The 18,914-nt window shown below is 38.6% G+C and overlaps 1 protein-coding gene across 1 annotated transcript in view; it reads left to right on the forward strand.

Moving 5' to 3' along the window:
- Positions 1–11,479, forward strand: part of Dkk2 (dickkopf WNT signaling pathway inhibitor 2) — a 98,867-nt gene extending 87,388 nt beyond the window's left edge. The window contains exons 2-4 of the mRNA XM_036190802.1: positions 4,130–4,280; positions 5,375–5,530; positions 9,285–11,479. Coding sequence (XP_036046695.1) covers positions 4,130–4,280; positions 5,375–5,530; positions 9,285–9,535 — 558 coding nt within the window. The 3' untranslated portion in view covers positions 9,536–11,479. The remainder of the gene's footprint in view (positions 1–4,129; positions 4,281–5,374; positions 5,531–9,284) is intronic.
- The last annotated feature ends 7,435 nt before the right edge of the window (positions 11,480–18,914 follow it).

Raw genomic sequence — 18,914 nt, forward strand, 5'->3', positions numbered from 1 at the left:
TAGTGGTTACATTTCAAAGGGATGGGGAGTTCAAGCGCGCGCGCGCACACGCGTGCACACACACACACACACACACACACACACAAATATATTCAATCCTATATGTAAAACTGAATTAATAGCCCCTTACTCTTGGGATAAATGAGGGGAAAAAAGACTTAATTGTTTCAAATAAGATGGAATGGCTGCATTTCATTTTTGCTTTGCTCCTTAGAATTCTATTTGTCATTATTGCATGGTGGGCTTTTGCTTATAACTCTGCTTTACAATCAGTTAAAACTGTTGTCAGGAACTGGAATCATTGTCATAGCTTTAGCTATGTTTCCCTCCAGGTTTCTGAACTTCCAACAGCTGCTGCAGGCCAGGCTATTGGCATTAGAAAAATGTGGGCAGGTTTACTTTTACAATCTCTGTGTTCAGCACAGAGGTCACCAATGCACAACCTCATCTCTATGGGCATGAAACCTTCCCCATGACACGTTCTTGGTTCTGATATCTCAGGTCTGATGCCAAGGCAAGATCAGCACACTCAGATTCTCTACCATTGAGCATACTATTTATTTCTAAAAGTTACATAATGTCTTTTCCTCATTTAAGATAAAACTATAAATAATTATTCCAAACTACCATGATGGAAAATGGACTTCAAACTCTTCATACTAAAGAGAAATGTTGGTTTCTGATAGACTTCAATTCAATCTGTGTCCAATGTGTTTACTCTTTTTTTTTAAGCTCCTGTCATGGTTATAATGATCACTGGTGTAGCTATTTATAGAAGTGACTTTATATTTAGACTAAAAAGGGGCAAGACAAATGTCTTTGTTTTTTGGCCTGATCCTGGACAGCTTTCATATATTCTTAATTTATGGCAAATCATCTCCTTTTCTTAGGCACCCCTAATTAATTTACATCTTAACCATGCCTGAGTCTGGGTAGTGAATGATTGTGAATGCTGACAAAACAGGATTTCTAATCAGTTCTGGAAGTAGTTAGTAGAGAGAGGACACAAGTCTCATTTTTCTGGCTCTTACACTTGGCCATTGGTTTTCCAGTAGACTGCCACTGGTCTTCACACACCATGGTTATCCAGTCTCTTTGCCTAAAGACCAAGTCAAGAAAGCCATCAAAACCCCACTGCTATTAACTGCTGCAGTAAGAAACATATCAGCCTTGTACTTTTAAATCTCTAAAACAAGTACCAGGTGAGCATGTTATTAACATTCAATTGAAACTTTGGCTAAGGCTCTCAAGCTTGCTCTATGTTTACCACAAGGCTACCCAAGGAGCCAAGTGACAGCCTTTCAAGACCAAAGTAAACGGGAAGAAAAGATCCTTTTGTGAAATTCCTGAAGGGCAGTTATATTTATGTAAATGTTTCTCACCAGAAGTCCTTTCAATCACTCCTTTGCCCATCAGGCCCCCTGTTTCTCTGTTTGCCTGTCTCTCCTTGCTTTCCTACTGTGACACAATTTAATAATAGAAAAACAAACACCAAACACAAAAGAACACCTCTGAAATGACGTGACTGAGCCCTCATGGTAGTGCTGAAATACCTTTGTCCAAAATTCAAAATTGCTGAAATGTGATGCACCAATGCTGATACATATGTATTGCTAAAATGTTAGGCCTACAGTTTATGTTTTGTTTTCTTGATAATGATCAGGCTAAAAAGGCTTTATGCCTCAGTAAATCTGTGCTGAGAACACTGATTTTTGAAAGCGAGGCATGTCTCCTAAATTCACTTGCTTCTCTCAAACGTACTTCATTCAATTTATTATGCCCCTTTTTTGAAAACATTTATGGAATATATGTGTATTCATATTCATATATTTTACTTCATATAGTTTACTGTGGCCAAAAGCTTTATGAGCTTTGGAGAAGTTATATTTTTATTTAAAATTATTACACATTGCTTTCAAATTTTCAAACTCTTCCTTCTAGAATTTTAGTATGGGTGTTCAGTCCCAAGCACAGAACATTTATAACATTTCATGCTAAATCATCCTAAATACTGTCTTTGCCTTTGCTACTGTTTCTTCAACCTAAGAATATTTTTTCCAGATAAATAAACTAAATTTAGCAATCAGCTTGTTCCTCCAATGTAGTCTGTTCTTTATGGATGGAACCCAGTGTTACTTCTAGTCAGAACTGTTTAAGAGTTTGCTGAGTTGTAAATAGCACATGATGTTTTAGGTGGCACATGTTTGTTTCGGATGAGAGAACATGTCCTATTTTTGAGAAAGGAAAGACTTGTAAGACATCAAATGTTTCTTGCAAAACAATTTGATGAAATGAATGTAAATGAATCAGAAACATGTGAATTGTGTTTCAATTAAAATTAATGACTCTAAATAGGAAGATGGTAAAGTGCTTGGGGGCAAGAGTGTGGCAAGGCATGGCGGGAAGTGACATTTGTTTGGTTTTCGTCAGTCTTGGGTTCTTGAAAAACATCCCACTACTGTGAATTCAGCTTCATTCAGGTTCTTGAAAGTCAAACTAGGAATCATAAAGTGGAGTAATAGCACAAATTCATCTTATGGATGGATGCATGGCACACTGCCACCATGCAATCATTTAAGATTGTTTTCAAAGGGAAGTGAGTGGCTCCCAATGCTACTCTTTCAAGGGTAAATAAGATGTTGTGATGGTGATAAAATCCATTTTCCCTCAGACTCACACATAAATTTCATCTCTACTTCCTCTTTCTAATTGAAGATGATGAGACATACCTGGCAAATACAAAGCAGAAAGGGGAGGGGAGGGAGGGAGGAAAAGAAGGAGGGATGGAGGGAGGGAGGAAGGCAGAGAGGATAAAGGAAATAAGCAATGTGTGGGGTCAGGACATCAAGTGGGATTTCATAATGAAAACACCCAAACCAAAATAATTATTTTAGAGACACAAACATCATATCCACAGTTTCATTCTTATATCATTTGTGCACACTTCAAAGCAAAAGTCGAAGCTTTCAAAAATAAGATTTGTATTTATAGTTAACAATTAATGTATTTCTTAAAAAATTAGAAAAATAAAATAAAAGGAGGCAGGCCTGGTAATGCTTGCTTGTAATCCCACTACTTAAAGACAGAGGCAGGAGAATCGTCGTAAGTTTAAGGTTCAAGACCAATCTGGTCTAAGGTGAGTTCCAGCAAACAAAGGCTTCGTAATTAGACCTTGTTTTTTTTTTTTTTTTTTTTTTTTTTGTTTGTTTGTTTTGTTTTGTTTTGTTTTTTGTTTTTTGTTTTTTTTAAAGGACATATCTTAATGCTCTAAGTCTAAGTCTTAATGCTTGTGCTGTATGACATCATAGTTTCTGAATGTGTACATGTTAAGTATTCCAAGAACTTCCAAAAGGCAGGGTGTATGTAACTGGAGTCCGTATTTTACTTTTATGTTTTGAGTTACTACCACACACAGCTCAAGTGGTTTTCAGGACTTACTGCTGATGGAGAAATGCATTAATAACCTGTCTTTTCTGGACAAACTGAAGGCATAGTTGCTATAGTTGCTGCAAGGAGATTGTGAGAGGACACCTTGTTGAGCTTCATGAGAACTCTCAGTAACTGAAGTCCAGAATCCTTCTGGTTATGCGGACACTGCTGTTGCTCTGTGGAGGAAGTAGGGATGAGGTCAAGGTCTTTTTTTTTTTTTTTAAGGGGGGTGTTGTTTTGTGTGTTGTGTGCATATCAGGTTGCTTCTCAGATCATCTGTAAGAGTTTCTCCTTACCTTTCATAGGCAGGGATTGTGAGTTTTTCTTAGAAGTATTTGTTCTCTGGGCAGATACCAATCAGCACCATCATTTGTCTGTTTTACTCTTCCTCATCTTTCAATATCAGGTGGAATGGGAATGGTGAGGTTGCTTGTGTGTTCTGCAATTAGTGGCAATTCAACGGTTACCTTTTCCTGAGTCTCCAGAGTAACTTACAGCAGGTGCCTACCAGTATACAGTATAAAGGTGGCCCATGAAAATGCATGGGCATGTTAATTTCAAGGTGCTTTTTTACTTTAGAGTGTATTTCACTCAGGCACTGCAAATGTTACTTAGTTTCTCTTAAGGTTGCTGTCTGAATGCCTTCCCGGTGTTCAAGGACCTCACCCCTTTCTTTCTTTGCTGTCCTATCTGATGACAGGCCTACCCTTGCAGCAGTGATAAGGAATGCGAAGTTGGAAGATACTGTCACAGTCCCCACCAAGGATCATCAGCCTGTATGGTGTGTCGGAGGAAAAAGAAACGATGCCATAGAGATGGCATGTGTTGCCCTGGAACCCGCTGCAATAATGGTAAGAGATCTCATCAAGTGGTAAACAGCCTCTTTTGTTCTCAGAAGCCTTTGTGGTAAGGTGATTGAATGCTTCTTTATCCAGACTCCTGAGTTATAAGCCTTTTAGGATTGGGAGGGTTTGAGTGTTTGTGTAGTATTAGATACCAGAGTCACCTTCCAAACTTAGGCTTCCTGAGGTCTGGCAACTTCCTATTGTAATTGCAGTGTTGTGTGAAAAATCACAAATGTTCTGTTTCCTAAATGCATACGTACCAAGACAAGAAGTGTAGTTGTGAGTCCCTTGACCAGATTCACAGGAGTTTTATATTATAGTTATTATATTAAAGATGTCCTAGGGTATCCTTAATAGATGAAAGGAGGTCTGTAGTGTCCACCTGTAGGCTGGTTGCACTCAAGTCTAATGAGTTGATAGGCAGACATCTATTTAGCACTAATAATGTACTGCAAACAATCACGGACACTTGATTAATAATTGATAATTGCAGAAGGTGGTTAGAAGCACTAGTCATGAAAATGATACACTCAGGCTCATATTGTCATGCCTTCTCTGGTCTCTAAGCATAAACCTACTATGAATATCTTAAAGAGTAACTGAAGGAGCAAAGACCTCACACCATGTGAGAAGTTGGTAGGCTTGACTAGAATTGTTTAGCTCATAAACAAAAAGGACCTTGGACAGGTCCTTGGTCAGATGACTTTTGAAAAAAGAAATAGTGGACACTGATTTAATTCTATACCATGTCACTATTCTAAGTACTTGTCATATATTTACAATAATTTGATGAGATTCATTTTACTTTTATTCCTAATTTGTTGTTCTTTGCATCATGTCATTTGATCTTAAAAAGGAAAAACTCAAATCTAGGAAGCTTGGCTCCAGAGCTAAATTATTCTATCCTTAATAAGTAAGTGAATGAATGAATGAGTGAGTGAATGAATGAACTAACAGATAAAAAGAGATACACAGTAGGTAGATTAAGAAACAGACACATAAATGTCTACACACAGATATAAATGTCCTAACACAGACCAGGATGAACATCACAGATTATATAACCAGTTATAGTGATCTGTTTACAACCTCATTTCCAGGTATTTGCATCCCAGTCACTGAAAGCATCCTGACCCCTCATATTCCAGCTCTGGAGGGCACTCGGCATAGAGAACGGAACCATGGTCACTATTCCAACCATGACCTGGGATGGCAGAATCTAGGAAGGCCACACACCAAGATGTCTCATATAAAAGGTAGGACTACCTATACTTGCATGTTTGTTTACCCTTTCTTTCTTTTATAAAGAAGTAAAAGAAAACATAGTGTCTTAGGGTTTCTATTGCTGTGAAGAGACACTATAACCACAGCAACTCCTAAAAAGTAAATCATTTAATTGTGGTGGCTTGCTTACAGTTCAGAGGTTTAGTCCGTTATCAACATGGCAGAAAGCAAGAAATCACACAGGCAGACTTGGTGCTGGAGAAGGAGCTGAGGGTTCTTACATCCTGATTCACAGGCAACAGGAAGTGGTACCCTGAGCATGTATGAGTCCTCAAAACCCATGTCCACATTGACGCACTTCCTCCAACAAAACTTACAACTATTCCAACAAGGCCACACCTCCTAATAGTGTCTCTCCCTTTGGGGGCCATTTTCTTTCCAACCATCACACACAGATAGTTAATTCTCTTTGGTTCTATGAATCCATTATGAAAATGTTCATTAATAGGCAATTTTAAACTGAGTTTATTAATTTTTAATTTTGAAAATGCTGGAGATTTCATAGAATTGTTGAAAAGTACATATTATGAGAAAGGCAGTAGCCTGAACTGCCATGCTATTGTCTAAGTATGCCTCTCTTTTCATACGAAAACTGAGAAGAAATCTTCTAAACAAACTTGTATGTTCCAAACCTATCACAGAAAGCATTGTGGGAAATGCATGAGGAAATATTGCTGCTGGCAATTAAATTCCTGCCCATTTTTTCACCTTTGCAGATCCAGGAAGTAGATTTCACTAAACAATCATATGACATGTTATTTATAGCCAACCTATGAGGAACAGTTGGTTTGTGGTGGAGTGATGCATCATTATAAAGTCCTTTTCTTCCTCCTACTCACCAATAACAAACTTGAATAGTGTGAAATTATTTTAATAATAGTAAATTATTTTACTAATAGTAAAATTTTGAAAGCATGAAGTATACTTATACTCAACGGAGCTTTTTCCATGTGTATCTGTGAAGTATTCCTCTTTCAAGATGTCCATGATTAAAAATGTTCAGTGTTCTCAAGAATTTTGTAATAGATCATCTCACTGTTGTTGAGAATTTTTGATGACCTGTGGTGCTCTGAGAATCCATGATGTGAAAACCTAGTTTCCTTTTCTAAACTTGCTATTTCCATCGCTTGCCTCACCACAAAACCATTTCCCCACTTTTTCATCTTCTAAAGAGCCAGTCTCTTGGAGAAGATCTGACCCACTGGTGTAGCTTGGACCACTAGAGGTCATATGTATAATGCTAAAGATGTTGGCAAGTAATTTCTCTTATTATTTTGCTTTACCTACCAAGACCCTGAATTATTTCCCATATCTCTTATTTCTGTTTCATCAAATTCGTATATAGTCACCATTATGTGTCTGTCCTCATCCTAATAGATATCTACATCACAGCACTATTCAAAATCTACCAACTATTTCAAGCTAACTAGAAATCTTGTGTTGCCGTGTAGTGTGAATCCTAGTTGGTCTTAATAAAAACCTGGAGTCAGATATTGGGATAAATGCTGAAAGATCAGAGAAGTAAAGGAGCCAGCCTTTAGAGAGACTTCTTATCTGCCAAATCCTTAGACTAAAAGGGCCAAGCTCCTGTCTCCATACCAGCTTATCACTTCCTCTCACCCATATCACTTCCTGTTTCCTCCTTCCAAGTACTGGGGTCAAAGGCACGAGATCCCTATGCTGGGATTAAACATGTGTGCCACCAATGCCTGGTCTCCAGTGGTTAGTTCTACACTCTGATCTCCAGACAAGCTTTATTTGTTAGAGCACAAACAAAATAACACCACATTGCATGGCTAGTGAATTGCATCAAAATTTATAGTGGAAGTTGTTACATCAAGGATACTAGGGAATCCTTTAGACCACAGGTAGTCACATGACAGACTTTGAGCCTAATCTGCATCACCATCACCGGATTTTCTAAATAATGGTTCATAAAAATCACAAACTTACCTATTCATATAGACCTTTTCTATGGTTAAGTTTTACAATATAACACAACTGAGTAGCTATAACAGATCATTTAGCCTCAGAACCCTAATGTATTTTTAGCTGGGCAACTAACACAAAAGTCTGACAACTCCTGCCTTACACTGAAACACAAATCAATACAGCCAAGATGTGTGTGGGAGGGTGCTATTTGGTGACTTAATCTTTCTGTGTGTGCACACACTAACCCGATTTGTAATCTCACATATTTTTAACTAAGTTCTTGGTTGCTCCTGAGCCTGATGGCTCTGAGCTCAGCTGGCTGTCACTTCTCTGCTCTGTTCTATCTCCCAGCTTCTTGTAGGCTGTATTTGCTGCCACTCCTTGTCCCATGCGTTTGGCGGGGTTTAAACCACTTACTACTCCCCCTGCCTCCATTGGTATGACTGTGCTTCGTTCAGTCTCCAGTTGCTTCCAGGTGGGGCTGTTAGATTCTGGCTAGTGAATCGAGCCCCTGGATGCTGACATCACCTGCTCCTTGGGGGTCTCTTGGCCTAAATGTGCTAGTAAATTCCTGCAGCTGATCCATCTCTTATAATTCTTAGTTCAACCGCCACACATGTGACCAATTCTCTGTATTAAATAACCTGTGCTAATAATTCTGCTTTCACAGCTGGACTCAACTGATAAATGGTGTCAAGAGTCCCTGAAAATTTCACTTTCTTGAGTCTCAGCTTTGTTTAGGCCTGTTGAAAAGACATCAAGTTAATTAGTTTGAAACCAAGTTTTCCCCCCTAATTCACCCCATACTTGAAAAATCATCAGGAAAATACCTAAAGTTAGACTATAGACTGGGGAGTTGGCTCCATGGTTAAATTGCTTGTCATGCAAACTCAAGGACAGGAGTTCCAATCCCCAGAACCCTTATAAATATGAGGTGAGGCGTGGCAGCTTGTCTGTAAGTCCAGTCTCAGAAAACTGAAGCAGGAGATCCCTTAAAGAAGCTGGCTAGCAAATCTTGCCATATCACCTAGCTCTGGGTGGGACTGAGAGAGCTTGGTTCGAAGAATAAGGGGACAGAATGATGAAAGGTGCTTCCCAGCATCACACTTGGCCCTTCACACTCACACACACACACGTGCTTGCACACCCCCACACACATGTATCGGTGAGATTATGAAGGCCACTCCACATAGTTAAAAGGGAGGTTTATTTTGTGGGGTAACTTACAAATGAAGGGATAGGTTGCGGGGTCTGGCAAAGGTATGGCGCAGTCTGGTGTGTTCTCTGGAGAACTCTGCTCGGTCTACCTCCAGCGTCCAGGGTCCAGGAACCAAGAGAGAGCCTCTCCTCTCGATCCTGGGTCTTCCGCCTCCTCCCTCAGCCTTGCCTTGTGGGCGTGACCATTACTGAAGCCTCTATGGGTGTTGGAACTTCCAGGCCAAGGCTGGGATGGCTACCCACTACACACATGCACTCACACATGAGCAAAAAGCATGCATATATGTACACTACACACATTAACACAGAGAGAGAGAAATAGAAAAATGTAGACTATGACAAAATGAAAACAGTCTGACTGTTCATTAAATGCCATATTCAGATGGCAGAAAATGGAAAGAGACAAAAGCAAACTTATGAAAATAAAGAAATAGCAAATTGATAGGAATCTGAGATTTTTCATTACCAGTGGCCATATAATGCAATATATGTGAAAGCATTTCCTGTGATTCTGATTGTAAAGGAGAAATTGCTCTCAAGCACCCATGTACTCCTTTTTGCTCATGTTTTCTGTAGGACACGAAGGAGACCCCTGTCTGAGATCATCAGATTGCATTGATGGATTTTGCTGTGCTCGCCACTTCTGGACCAAAATCTGCAAACCTGTGCTCCATCAGGGGGAAGTCTGTACCAAACAACGCAAGAAAGGTTCTCATGGGCTGGAGATTTTCCAGAGGTGTGACTGTGCAAAAGGCCTGTCCTGCAAAGTGTGGAAAGATGCTACCTACTCCTCCAAAGCCAGACTCCACGTGTGCCAGAAGATCTGACAGACACTGGGAGAGTTAGCCCTATCAGACTGTGAATTTGTGTATTTAATGCATTATGGCATGATGGAAAAATCCAGTTTGGAATGCAGAAGAACGAGGAATGTGTTAAGAATTTGGAGCACAAGGGAGAGCTGGGACTGAATGAAGTAGATAGAGACAGTGAAAACCAAAGCACAACCAGTGTTTCCATTATGCAACTTGTTTATGTAAATAATGTACACATTTGTGAAAATGCTATTATAAAAGAAAGCACACCACAGAAATTACAGACAAATGCCATGGGATTTTCCAAGAGTTTAGCTTGAGCTAGAGGGATCATTTCCTTCAGATTGGAAGTGGCTATAAAAATAACCTAAAGCCATATTTCTGCTCAAAGTTGTAGTTTAATAAATTATTCTCACTGTCCCTTGACATAAGATAATTTCTAAAACATGGGAAAGAAGATAAACAGGAAGTGAAAATATACAACATCATTAATTTGCATCACGAAAAAACTTTTAATTTGGAACTCTGTTTTGACTTCTCAAATAAAGGCCTTTGTAGACAAGAGAAAAAGGCAATCGATATTTCCCATATCACTTCAAGATACTGGCATGTCTTTTAGACATTAGAAAAACATAAACATGTCTCCTCACACCACTCATTTCTTTTCTCAAAATCTTAATTTTGCCTGAATTAATAAAGACATATGTAAGACAAAAACAGATCCTGCATTGTGAAGGAATGGCATTGTGATCAATGTATGCCTATCTGAGCTATTAATTGTGTGATACAAGCACAGGGTAGAATTTTCACAGATTGCAAAAACATTAAAGATGTCCAGCACATGTGGGGAACTGAATAATGGAGTAAGCACTATTTTGCCAAAGCTTTGACATACCCTATATGTGATAGAACTAGACTGCTAAATGCATTTATCTTTGCATAGCTGGAGACCAGTAGGGTGAGGCTGACACTAGGGACTTGAATGATATTTGTACTGTGTGGAGCACAGCAGGGAAGTAGAGGAAACCTCATCATTTTTCCAGGCTTTAATTTTTACATGGCTGAAGCACAGGCTGAATTTGTATGGCTGACACTGGAGGCTCCACAAGCAAACTCAAAGCTCTCCATGGGGCTTGTTCTCCTCATGATACTTACCATGCAAATGAGTTCAGTGCAGTGAAACTTGCCTTCCCTAGCCTCAAAATATTTCACAGTTTTGAGGTTGTAAAATTTAATATGAGAGGCCCTTAAAGAGTGGGTTCTCTTAAGCCACGTAATAAAGAACCAATGTCTTCCCTAAGCTTTGAACTGATGATGCTTTCAGAAGTTTCTGTACTAGCCTCTCAGTAGAATTTCATTACCAAAGACATAGTTCCTATTTTCTGTGACTATTGAGAGAGTTAAAAAGCAATAACAAGTGAAATAAACATATCTCCAATCTATAGAAATTCTCTGAAACCATTTTTACTACTTTCTGACTTAACACAGTTCTAAATATTATGTCTAGAGCACAGAAGGCCAAAATAAATGTAAGGTTATCATGCCATCACTTAAGGTCTTGTAGACCCACATCACTTTCTTGCTTTACTTAAATCCCATGTGCAGTCTCAAAGTACAACCCCTTAGGAGTTTCAGGTTCCAACATGCATTTTGCCAGGATGATGATGATTTGTGCTCCACATATGTATCCTAGAGCAAAAATTCATAAGCTAATGTATCCAAAAGCCAAAATTTGTTATATGAGCTTAGTGAGGTAAAAATGGAGTATTTTGGTCAGAATTTCCTCCATAGCAATGACACAATCTAGTTTCCACATTATTTCCCTTATATTCACCCTCTCAAAATTTATTATTTGAAATAATTTATTTACAGGAAATGTTAATGAGATGTATTTTCTTATAGAGATGTTTCTTACAGAAAGCTTTGTAGCAGAATATATTTGCAGCTGTCGACTTTGTAATTTAGGGGAAATGTATAATAAGATAAAATATATTAAATTTCTCTCTTTCAAAAAATTGAATGAAAGTGCCTGTGTCTTCTTATGGGAAAAATGCTCACAGAATCCTAAGTTCTCAGAGTTTCAAATGGGTGTGGTATGAGTCTTCAGCCTGAAGGGGAATCATCAGCACTATGGGGTGGCCCAGCTTATTGTTACCAAGACAAAATGGCTGTAATTGCTATTATAAAGTTAAACCAACATACTCCCACTTGTGATTTCATCCATTCATTTTTCCATTGCCTTCAGGACCCTCTTTAAATAAGAAGTCTCTACAAACTTCTTCAAAAACACCTGAAGACAGCTGCCACAGTCCCTACAACCTTCTCTCTTAGGAGAAATTTTCCAAAATGGAGACCCAGCATGTTTAGTGTATTTGTTCATTTCTATATGCTATGAAATTACTACAATTGTAGAGGGGAATCAGTCCATTTATTTGGGCTTGTTTTAACCCCAATCTACTTCCTGGCAAGTTGATTTTTCTTCTGCTTTCTGAGCCTTAAGGGTCAGGAGTGTTTCACTGACAATGCTCAGCATGAGACTGAGGTGGATGTTAAAGCCCATGTTATATTGTGTGTAGAAATGCAAAAAGCAGACATTCTGTGACAAAGTGGGATGGTTCACATGTAGCTATAGCAGCTTAATGAAGCCAGAATAGTCCCAGGGCTGCAGGAAAGAGTTAAAGATCTCAGAAGCATGACTGAACAATTCCCACATCATTTTAATCAGTCACTTAGGGTATTCTCAGTCATTCATTCCCTCAAATTGAGACCATTTGTATTTCCTTGTGAAAATGTATTTTTAGACTCCAGCAATCATATGAGTGACATTCTTTTTCTTTTCCACTAAATGACATGCTCTGAGAAGTGACAAATGTCCTCATTTTCCTTTTTAACCAAAAAGTACCTTACTGTCTTTTATCATTTGGGGAACAATTATTTAATTATATTTCTTTCTTCCTTCAGGCTAGTTAAGGACAAAGGTCTTTCAAAAGGCCAAATGACCTACCAGTACTCTGTTGTAGATAAAATTAATATTAGAGAATATGACATACATCCATGAACAAGGGTATTTCCAAAAACTAAGCACTGGTATGAGATAGTAAGCACGTGACACTGAACTATATCAGTCTTGTGCTATGTGAACTTTCCCTTCAAATATCCAACATGGTCAGGTAGATCAGAATGGCACACTTCCTGCCAGAGTTAGCATCAAAAGTGAAGGAGTAAGAAAGTGAGCTATGCATTTCTCATCCAAGAATTTTATTAAAAATTCCCCTACACTGGAGACTCATATTGAGAAGTAAGTGAGGGATGTAATGAAGTGGACATAAGTATTCAAATTATAAGAGAAAACTACCACACCAAATACACCATTCCCCATTCCATCCCATGGTATAAAACCATTCCTATATTATGAAAGCCATGCTTTCAACTAAAATGTGACCTGCTATCTACCAATGCAGTACCATGGCTTGAATATGACTTGTGTCCCATCCAAGATCCATGTGAGCACAACTTGATATCCTGAGGGGCAGTACTGGATGATGGTGTTGATATTTTAAGAGATGGGCCTAGTGGAATACCCATGAGTCATTGACAGCATGCCTTCAGGATGTGTAGGAGGACTCAAATCTCTCTTGGTTTCTGGTTTGAGATACACCAATCTGTTCCCAGATGTACACCCACCATTATTGTCAATTATCATTATTATCAATGAAGATAAAGTACCCAGAGAATCCTCACAACATACTTGTATTACACTGCTGGACTTTCAGCTTGCACATTGGATGAAAATTGTTAATTAAACCAATTCCAAGATTACTTTGTTTCCAGATCTGGAAAATAACTCCCAATTCTTTTTTTTCTTTTTCTTTTTTTTTTTTGCCATATCAACTATGTCTGTCACATCATCTAACAGAACCTTTCAGAGATTATGGGGTAAAAATACCATATTAAGTATCCAACAATAGAATGCACAAGTGTATTTTAGTAAAAATAAAATTATAATGCAGAAAAACCCCAAATTTGAAAACTGAATATCTTCCATTAAAATTCCTTAGAGAGGAACTGAACTTCAAAAAGTAAATTATCTTTCATGTTCAACTAAGTCAAAACAAGTTAAGGTTCAAAGGAATTAAGTTGTGCAATCATTATCTACCTTTTAAAATGAGTCCCAAACAACCAAGCTTCAAAATCTTCAAGTTAATAGCCAATTTTTCTCATCTCATCATTATTTTGTATTCTGAAGGGTTCTTGGTGGCTAAACTAGAACTCCTTGAGCAGCTGTGGCCAAGATGTTCTTTTAGCTGACAATCCAGTGGGACATCAAGAACTCATTCATCCAGTCTCTAACACAGCCAGTCATTAATAAAGTCTGGTGAATTTTGAGGACACAAAATGCTAAGACAAAGGTGCTCTACTGCACTGAAAACAAGGTGTTCTCTGGTTCTTAGACCTGATATCTCTGTCAAATCCAGTCAGCACATATACTGCTTAGGAGTTCTCAAAGGCCCCCATAGAGGTGCATAGAACTGAGTGAAGATAATGCACTCGTATCATCAAAATAATTCTTCCCTTTTACTTTGTGAAATTGTCTACTGATCTAAATCAGGTGTCTGGAACTATGACATATTAATTGAAGTCTATGTTGGGGGGGGGGGGGGGGTGGGGGATGTGTTCCACCAGTTCCACCAAACAGGTATGGCGCTCTCTCTCTCTCTCTCAAAAGTATTTTTGACATTATATTATAGTTACATCACTTACTCCTTCCCTTTTCTCCTTAAAGTCCTTACATTTATCCCCTTGTTCTTTTTCAAACTTACAGTCTCTTTTATCTTTAATTTCTGAAATATATATATATATATATATATATATATAATTGATTACATATTATATATTTTACAAAATACAATTATTCCTAAACACATAGCTACAACCTGCTCAATCTATAATAATGTCACACCTATGGATACGTTTTCAGGGCTGACCATTTGATACTGGATTACCAATTGTGCTTTTCCTTGGGGAAGATTATTTCTTCTGCCCTCGGCTTTCCTTAGTTGTCCCTGAGGTGGCTCTGACCTGAAGGCCTCCTCCTTGAGGACTAGCTCTCATAGTACCACAAGGTACCATGCAAGCTTCCAAAGGAGGGAAACAAGTAACAGTCCGATCTTGCCATGGAACCCATGAACAATATTTATACCCAGCACAGCATGACAACCCGAGGGTGCAGTTGTGGCAATATACTTTGGCTAATTAACAGTCAGTAACTAACAGCTCTCTAATTAGACATAAGAGCCTCTCACCCCAAGGGAAATCATGCCTGGTACTGGAAACCTAGCCAATTATCCAGGCTGGTGAAGTTGCTGACACTCTACTAAACCTGCATGATGGCTCTATGTTTGAACACATGGCGTGGTGAAAAGAGAATCTACCTATACAATCTTTTTCCTTTTAAGAATGTGTAGGCTTTGAGTTATTTCTTCCTTTATACAAGACTGGTCAAGTTTAGGGATTTGCCATCATGGTAATCTTAGTGTTTCCTTTGCCCATGCCTAGCGTACTCAGAGTACTTACCTGTAAACAGGTTCTGTTGAATGACATAGCCTCCATAGTCTCTTACAAGCTGACATCTTTAGGTTCATGTCTCTGTGATTTTTTCAGTGATTCATGTTGTTGAAACATGCATTCCATCCTCCCTACATTTGTAAGGTTCATTGACATAGTCCTGAAGTAAAATTGTTACTAATATTTTCAGAAATGACATACTCCAACGATCCTGGGGGATATTCTCTCTGTGGCTTAAATATGGTTTGTGCTCCCAAGAGGCTTACATATTGGGGAATTTGATCTTTACAGTGATGATGTGGGCCATTATCAGTTGAGTCTTAGTTGAAGGTCCTTAGGACATTGAGGTTATGCCCTGCACAAGGGACTGTGAGATCCTCTGTGACTTTTGGAGGCCACTTACTCTGACAGGCACACTACCATCTCTATCTGCCCTTTACCACAAGGTCTTTAAACCCTGAAATGATAGAGGCACCATGAAAACTAATGAAATCAGTGTTTTCATCTTTATATTGCAGTTAATATTTTACCAAGAAGGATAGGGAGAAAAAACTAAATAGCAAACATATTAACAATATAGGAGACAACAATGAACACAATGAATGAAGCCAGAGTAAGGGAGAGAAGAAAAGGAAAATGATTGGTATTTACATGTTAAAGTTACTAATCAATGAATGCCTCTTAGGATAAAGTTTGCACAAATAGAGTGAACTAATGAGAACTGAAGGGGTGATGATTGAAGATCTAAAGGAACGATGAGGCCACAGAAGAACAAATGCATGTATTTGTCAATGGGATGCAGCTAATTGGAGAAGGTTGGGACAAGATAAATGAGACAAAGAAGGCAGGATTGGGGTCAGATGGTAGAGAACTGTGTTGCCACCATCAGTCTTTGGAAGGGGATGACATAAACTGGCATGTTTTGCAAGGATCAGGCTGATGATCAGAGGTTGGACAGTTGGACACGTAGGCAGGATCTCATGGCTGTATACAATAGTGAGAAAAAGTAGAATTCATGAGAAGTAACTGGATTTAGGGTATGGAGAATTACCTGGACTGTGAGACTAGACGAAAGTTATTCATGAAAGAAGGAAACCTTCAAGTCTACTATGATAATCAGAACAGAGGAAGAGGAAGTGCTCTCAAGAGGAATTTAAACAATCCTCTCTACTGTATAGATATTATATAAATATTCTATGTATTTAATATATAAAATAATTGCCTTAGTACAGTACAAATAAATGTTTAGAAAGCTGCCCTTAGTAAATCGTTCACAGGCCATCCTGATATCCGAAAAGAGTCTATGCAGAATGGATCATATTATCAAGAAATAATTTGTTAGATGCACTGAAGGAAGTGGCTGTAGAAAAACAGAGGGAAATGAGAGGGGCAGGGTGATCTAGGGAAGACATGAAACCTAAGATAGAGCATGGGCCAAGCAGAATTTCAAGTGAGGAAATAAAGTGAGATGTATCGATTTAAGGCTGGAAGTCCTGAAGGGTGCTAATAAGGAATTTCAATTTGATACAGATGTCAAAGAGTGTCAAGGAAAACTCACAACGTGACCAGTTGACTCACAGCGGTAGGTTTAGAAAATTACTTTAGCAAAGAGTGTAGCTCAGGCAACATTCCCATTGACATCGCGCCAATGAATTGCATTAAAGGCCAATTTGTCAAAGCAAGTCATAGCTCTCTTTGAGCATTAAGTAAGTGTATAGTGCTGGGCCTGGGAATTCTAAAGAAATAACAATATGCAAGTAATTGAAGTGCTTTCATGAGAAATACACTTGCCATCACGCCTCTCACACATACGTCATGAATACTGCAGCACAGAACCTTTTAAAATTTCCTGGGGGGTCACCATTTCTTATAGATGCCATGGACTTGTTTTATTTGCTCCACACCTTCCCACTTCACTGCACCTGTTACACCAGTCATCATCTTGTTGTTTAATGGCCAGTCAGCCTCTGGGGTCTCATAACAGATGGAGACCATCAGATCGTCATAGCACATGTAAGATGTTCTAAGTCCTATTTAAGCGTTTTAGACGAACATTGAAATTTAGATCATTTTGTCTTCCATTTCTTTTTCTAACTTCTCTATCATTTCTGCCAGCTGCGTTCTTTCTGTTCCAACAGGTGTTGATTCAGTGCCCAGTTGTGTGCCAGTCTTAAAGCTGATTTCGACATCAGTAAAACCAAGTAATGTCTATGGGAATCTCATATTCAATTGGTTTAACACACATCCATGGCTTGCAAGTTTTCAAGATCCTTTTATGATGTTTGAGAAGAAAACATGGAAAGACTCTCTCTTTTACATGTTCCAAGGGATCTGGAATTCTCATGGGTAGTAAACACTCCAGTATACTCTGGAATTCCATTTGAGACTTAAAAATTAACCTGAGCTATGGAGAAATGGTGTGTGTGTGTGTGTGTGTGTGTGTGTGTGTGTGTGTGCAGAATACAGGTTAAAGGTCTTTCTTCAATAGTATGACATCACTCAAAATACTGTTTTCAGGTTACAGAAAGAATAGATACTTCATACAGAAAAAAAAAGCCCCATGGCAAACTTATTCAATTTAATAGTAGAACAGGCCAAAGAGATGGGCCATTTGGAAGATACGGGTAGACAAAGGTGATCTAAGAAACTATTCAAGCATTCAGACTTTCCTCATAGGAACAAAGTTTCAGGAGCCTTGAACAAGCCAAATGAATGCAGTGCTAAAGAGGACTGAACAGGGAAACAATGGATATAAGGAGTGGGATTATAGTACATCTAGTGACTTAGGGACTACCTAACCATATTGTTATAGTTCAATATGCTTTTCTGATGATAGAAGTCATCCACTGAGACTCTAACTCTTCTCACATTCTACTAACAAGGATTGTTCATGAGGACTGTCTGTAGGGTATAGGCAAAGTGACAGTGACAGTAACCCTACATTTATGTAGCAGTTTGTTTTTTGCCTCACAATGCTTCTGTGTCCCTACACTAGTGCTTACAATGATCCTGTCCTTCCTCCTGATGATTCTTTACTGTGTACCACACTCCTAGGTTGATGAAAATCTGTTGCACCACATTTTACTCTTGATAGCAACCATCATGGAGCTAAGAGAAGTAGAGTCAGAGTTTGAAACCATGCTGCGCAGGCTGTTTCTACTTGAAGTAACTGGGCCTTTTATGTGGCCTTCTTGCTGTCACACAGTCATGTGAGTATTGGGTCAGATGCTTAAGGCTGTCTTGGGCCATCACTATCACTGCCCTGTACCATCATTATTTCCCAAAGCATCTTTCCTAATTTTCTCCAACAACAGAGTAGTTATAGCTGAAATTGGGGCAAATATATCTCCCCCTTTCCACCACCCAGAAATAGTCCTTCCTGGTGGTTTCTTCTTAGAGGACAAATTTAACTGTATGTCAGTATTCTGGACAGTGTTAACAAAAGCAGGTTGAGGGTATTAATAGTGTGCAACTTGCAGTCAACAGACATGAAGGCAATTGAAGGCTAATCCAAAAGTTCAAAGTTTCATGAGGCTAATGAAAAACAGCAATAGGATTTTTCAAACAGGTCTTGCAGTATGTAGCTAGGAATAGGCTAAGGCCAAGACTATTTGACAGCTGCTGAATCTCAACCACAGTCTGCTGCTGTGACAGCAGAATTCAGTAGAAAGCCAAATCTGTATTTTAAAAACATTAATTAAAATTATTTGAAAAATTCTGGAAGATTTTCAGATAGTCTTTAAAAGTAATATTTTTAGAAAATTTCCTTGGAAATACCATTTTTTTTCAAAAGTCAAAGATACCACTGACCTCATTCTCTGTCCAGTAG

This window comes from Onychomys torridus, chromosome 6, assembly GCF_903995425.1.
Source record: "Onychomys torridus chromosome 6, mOncTor1.1, whole genome shotgun sequence".
Taxonomy (NCBI): Eukaryota; Metazoa; Chordata; class Mammalia; order Rodentia; family Cricetidae; genus Onychomys; species Onychomys torridus.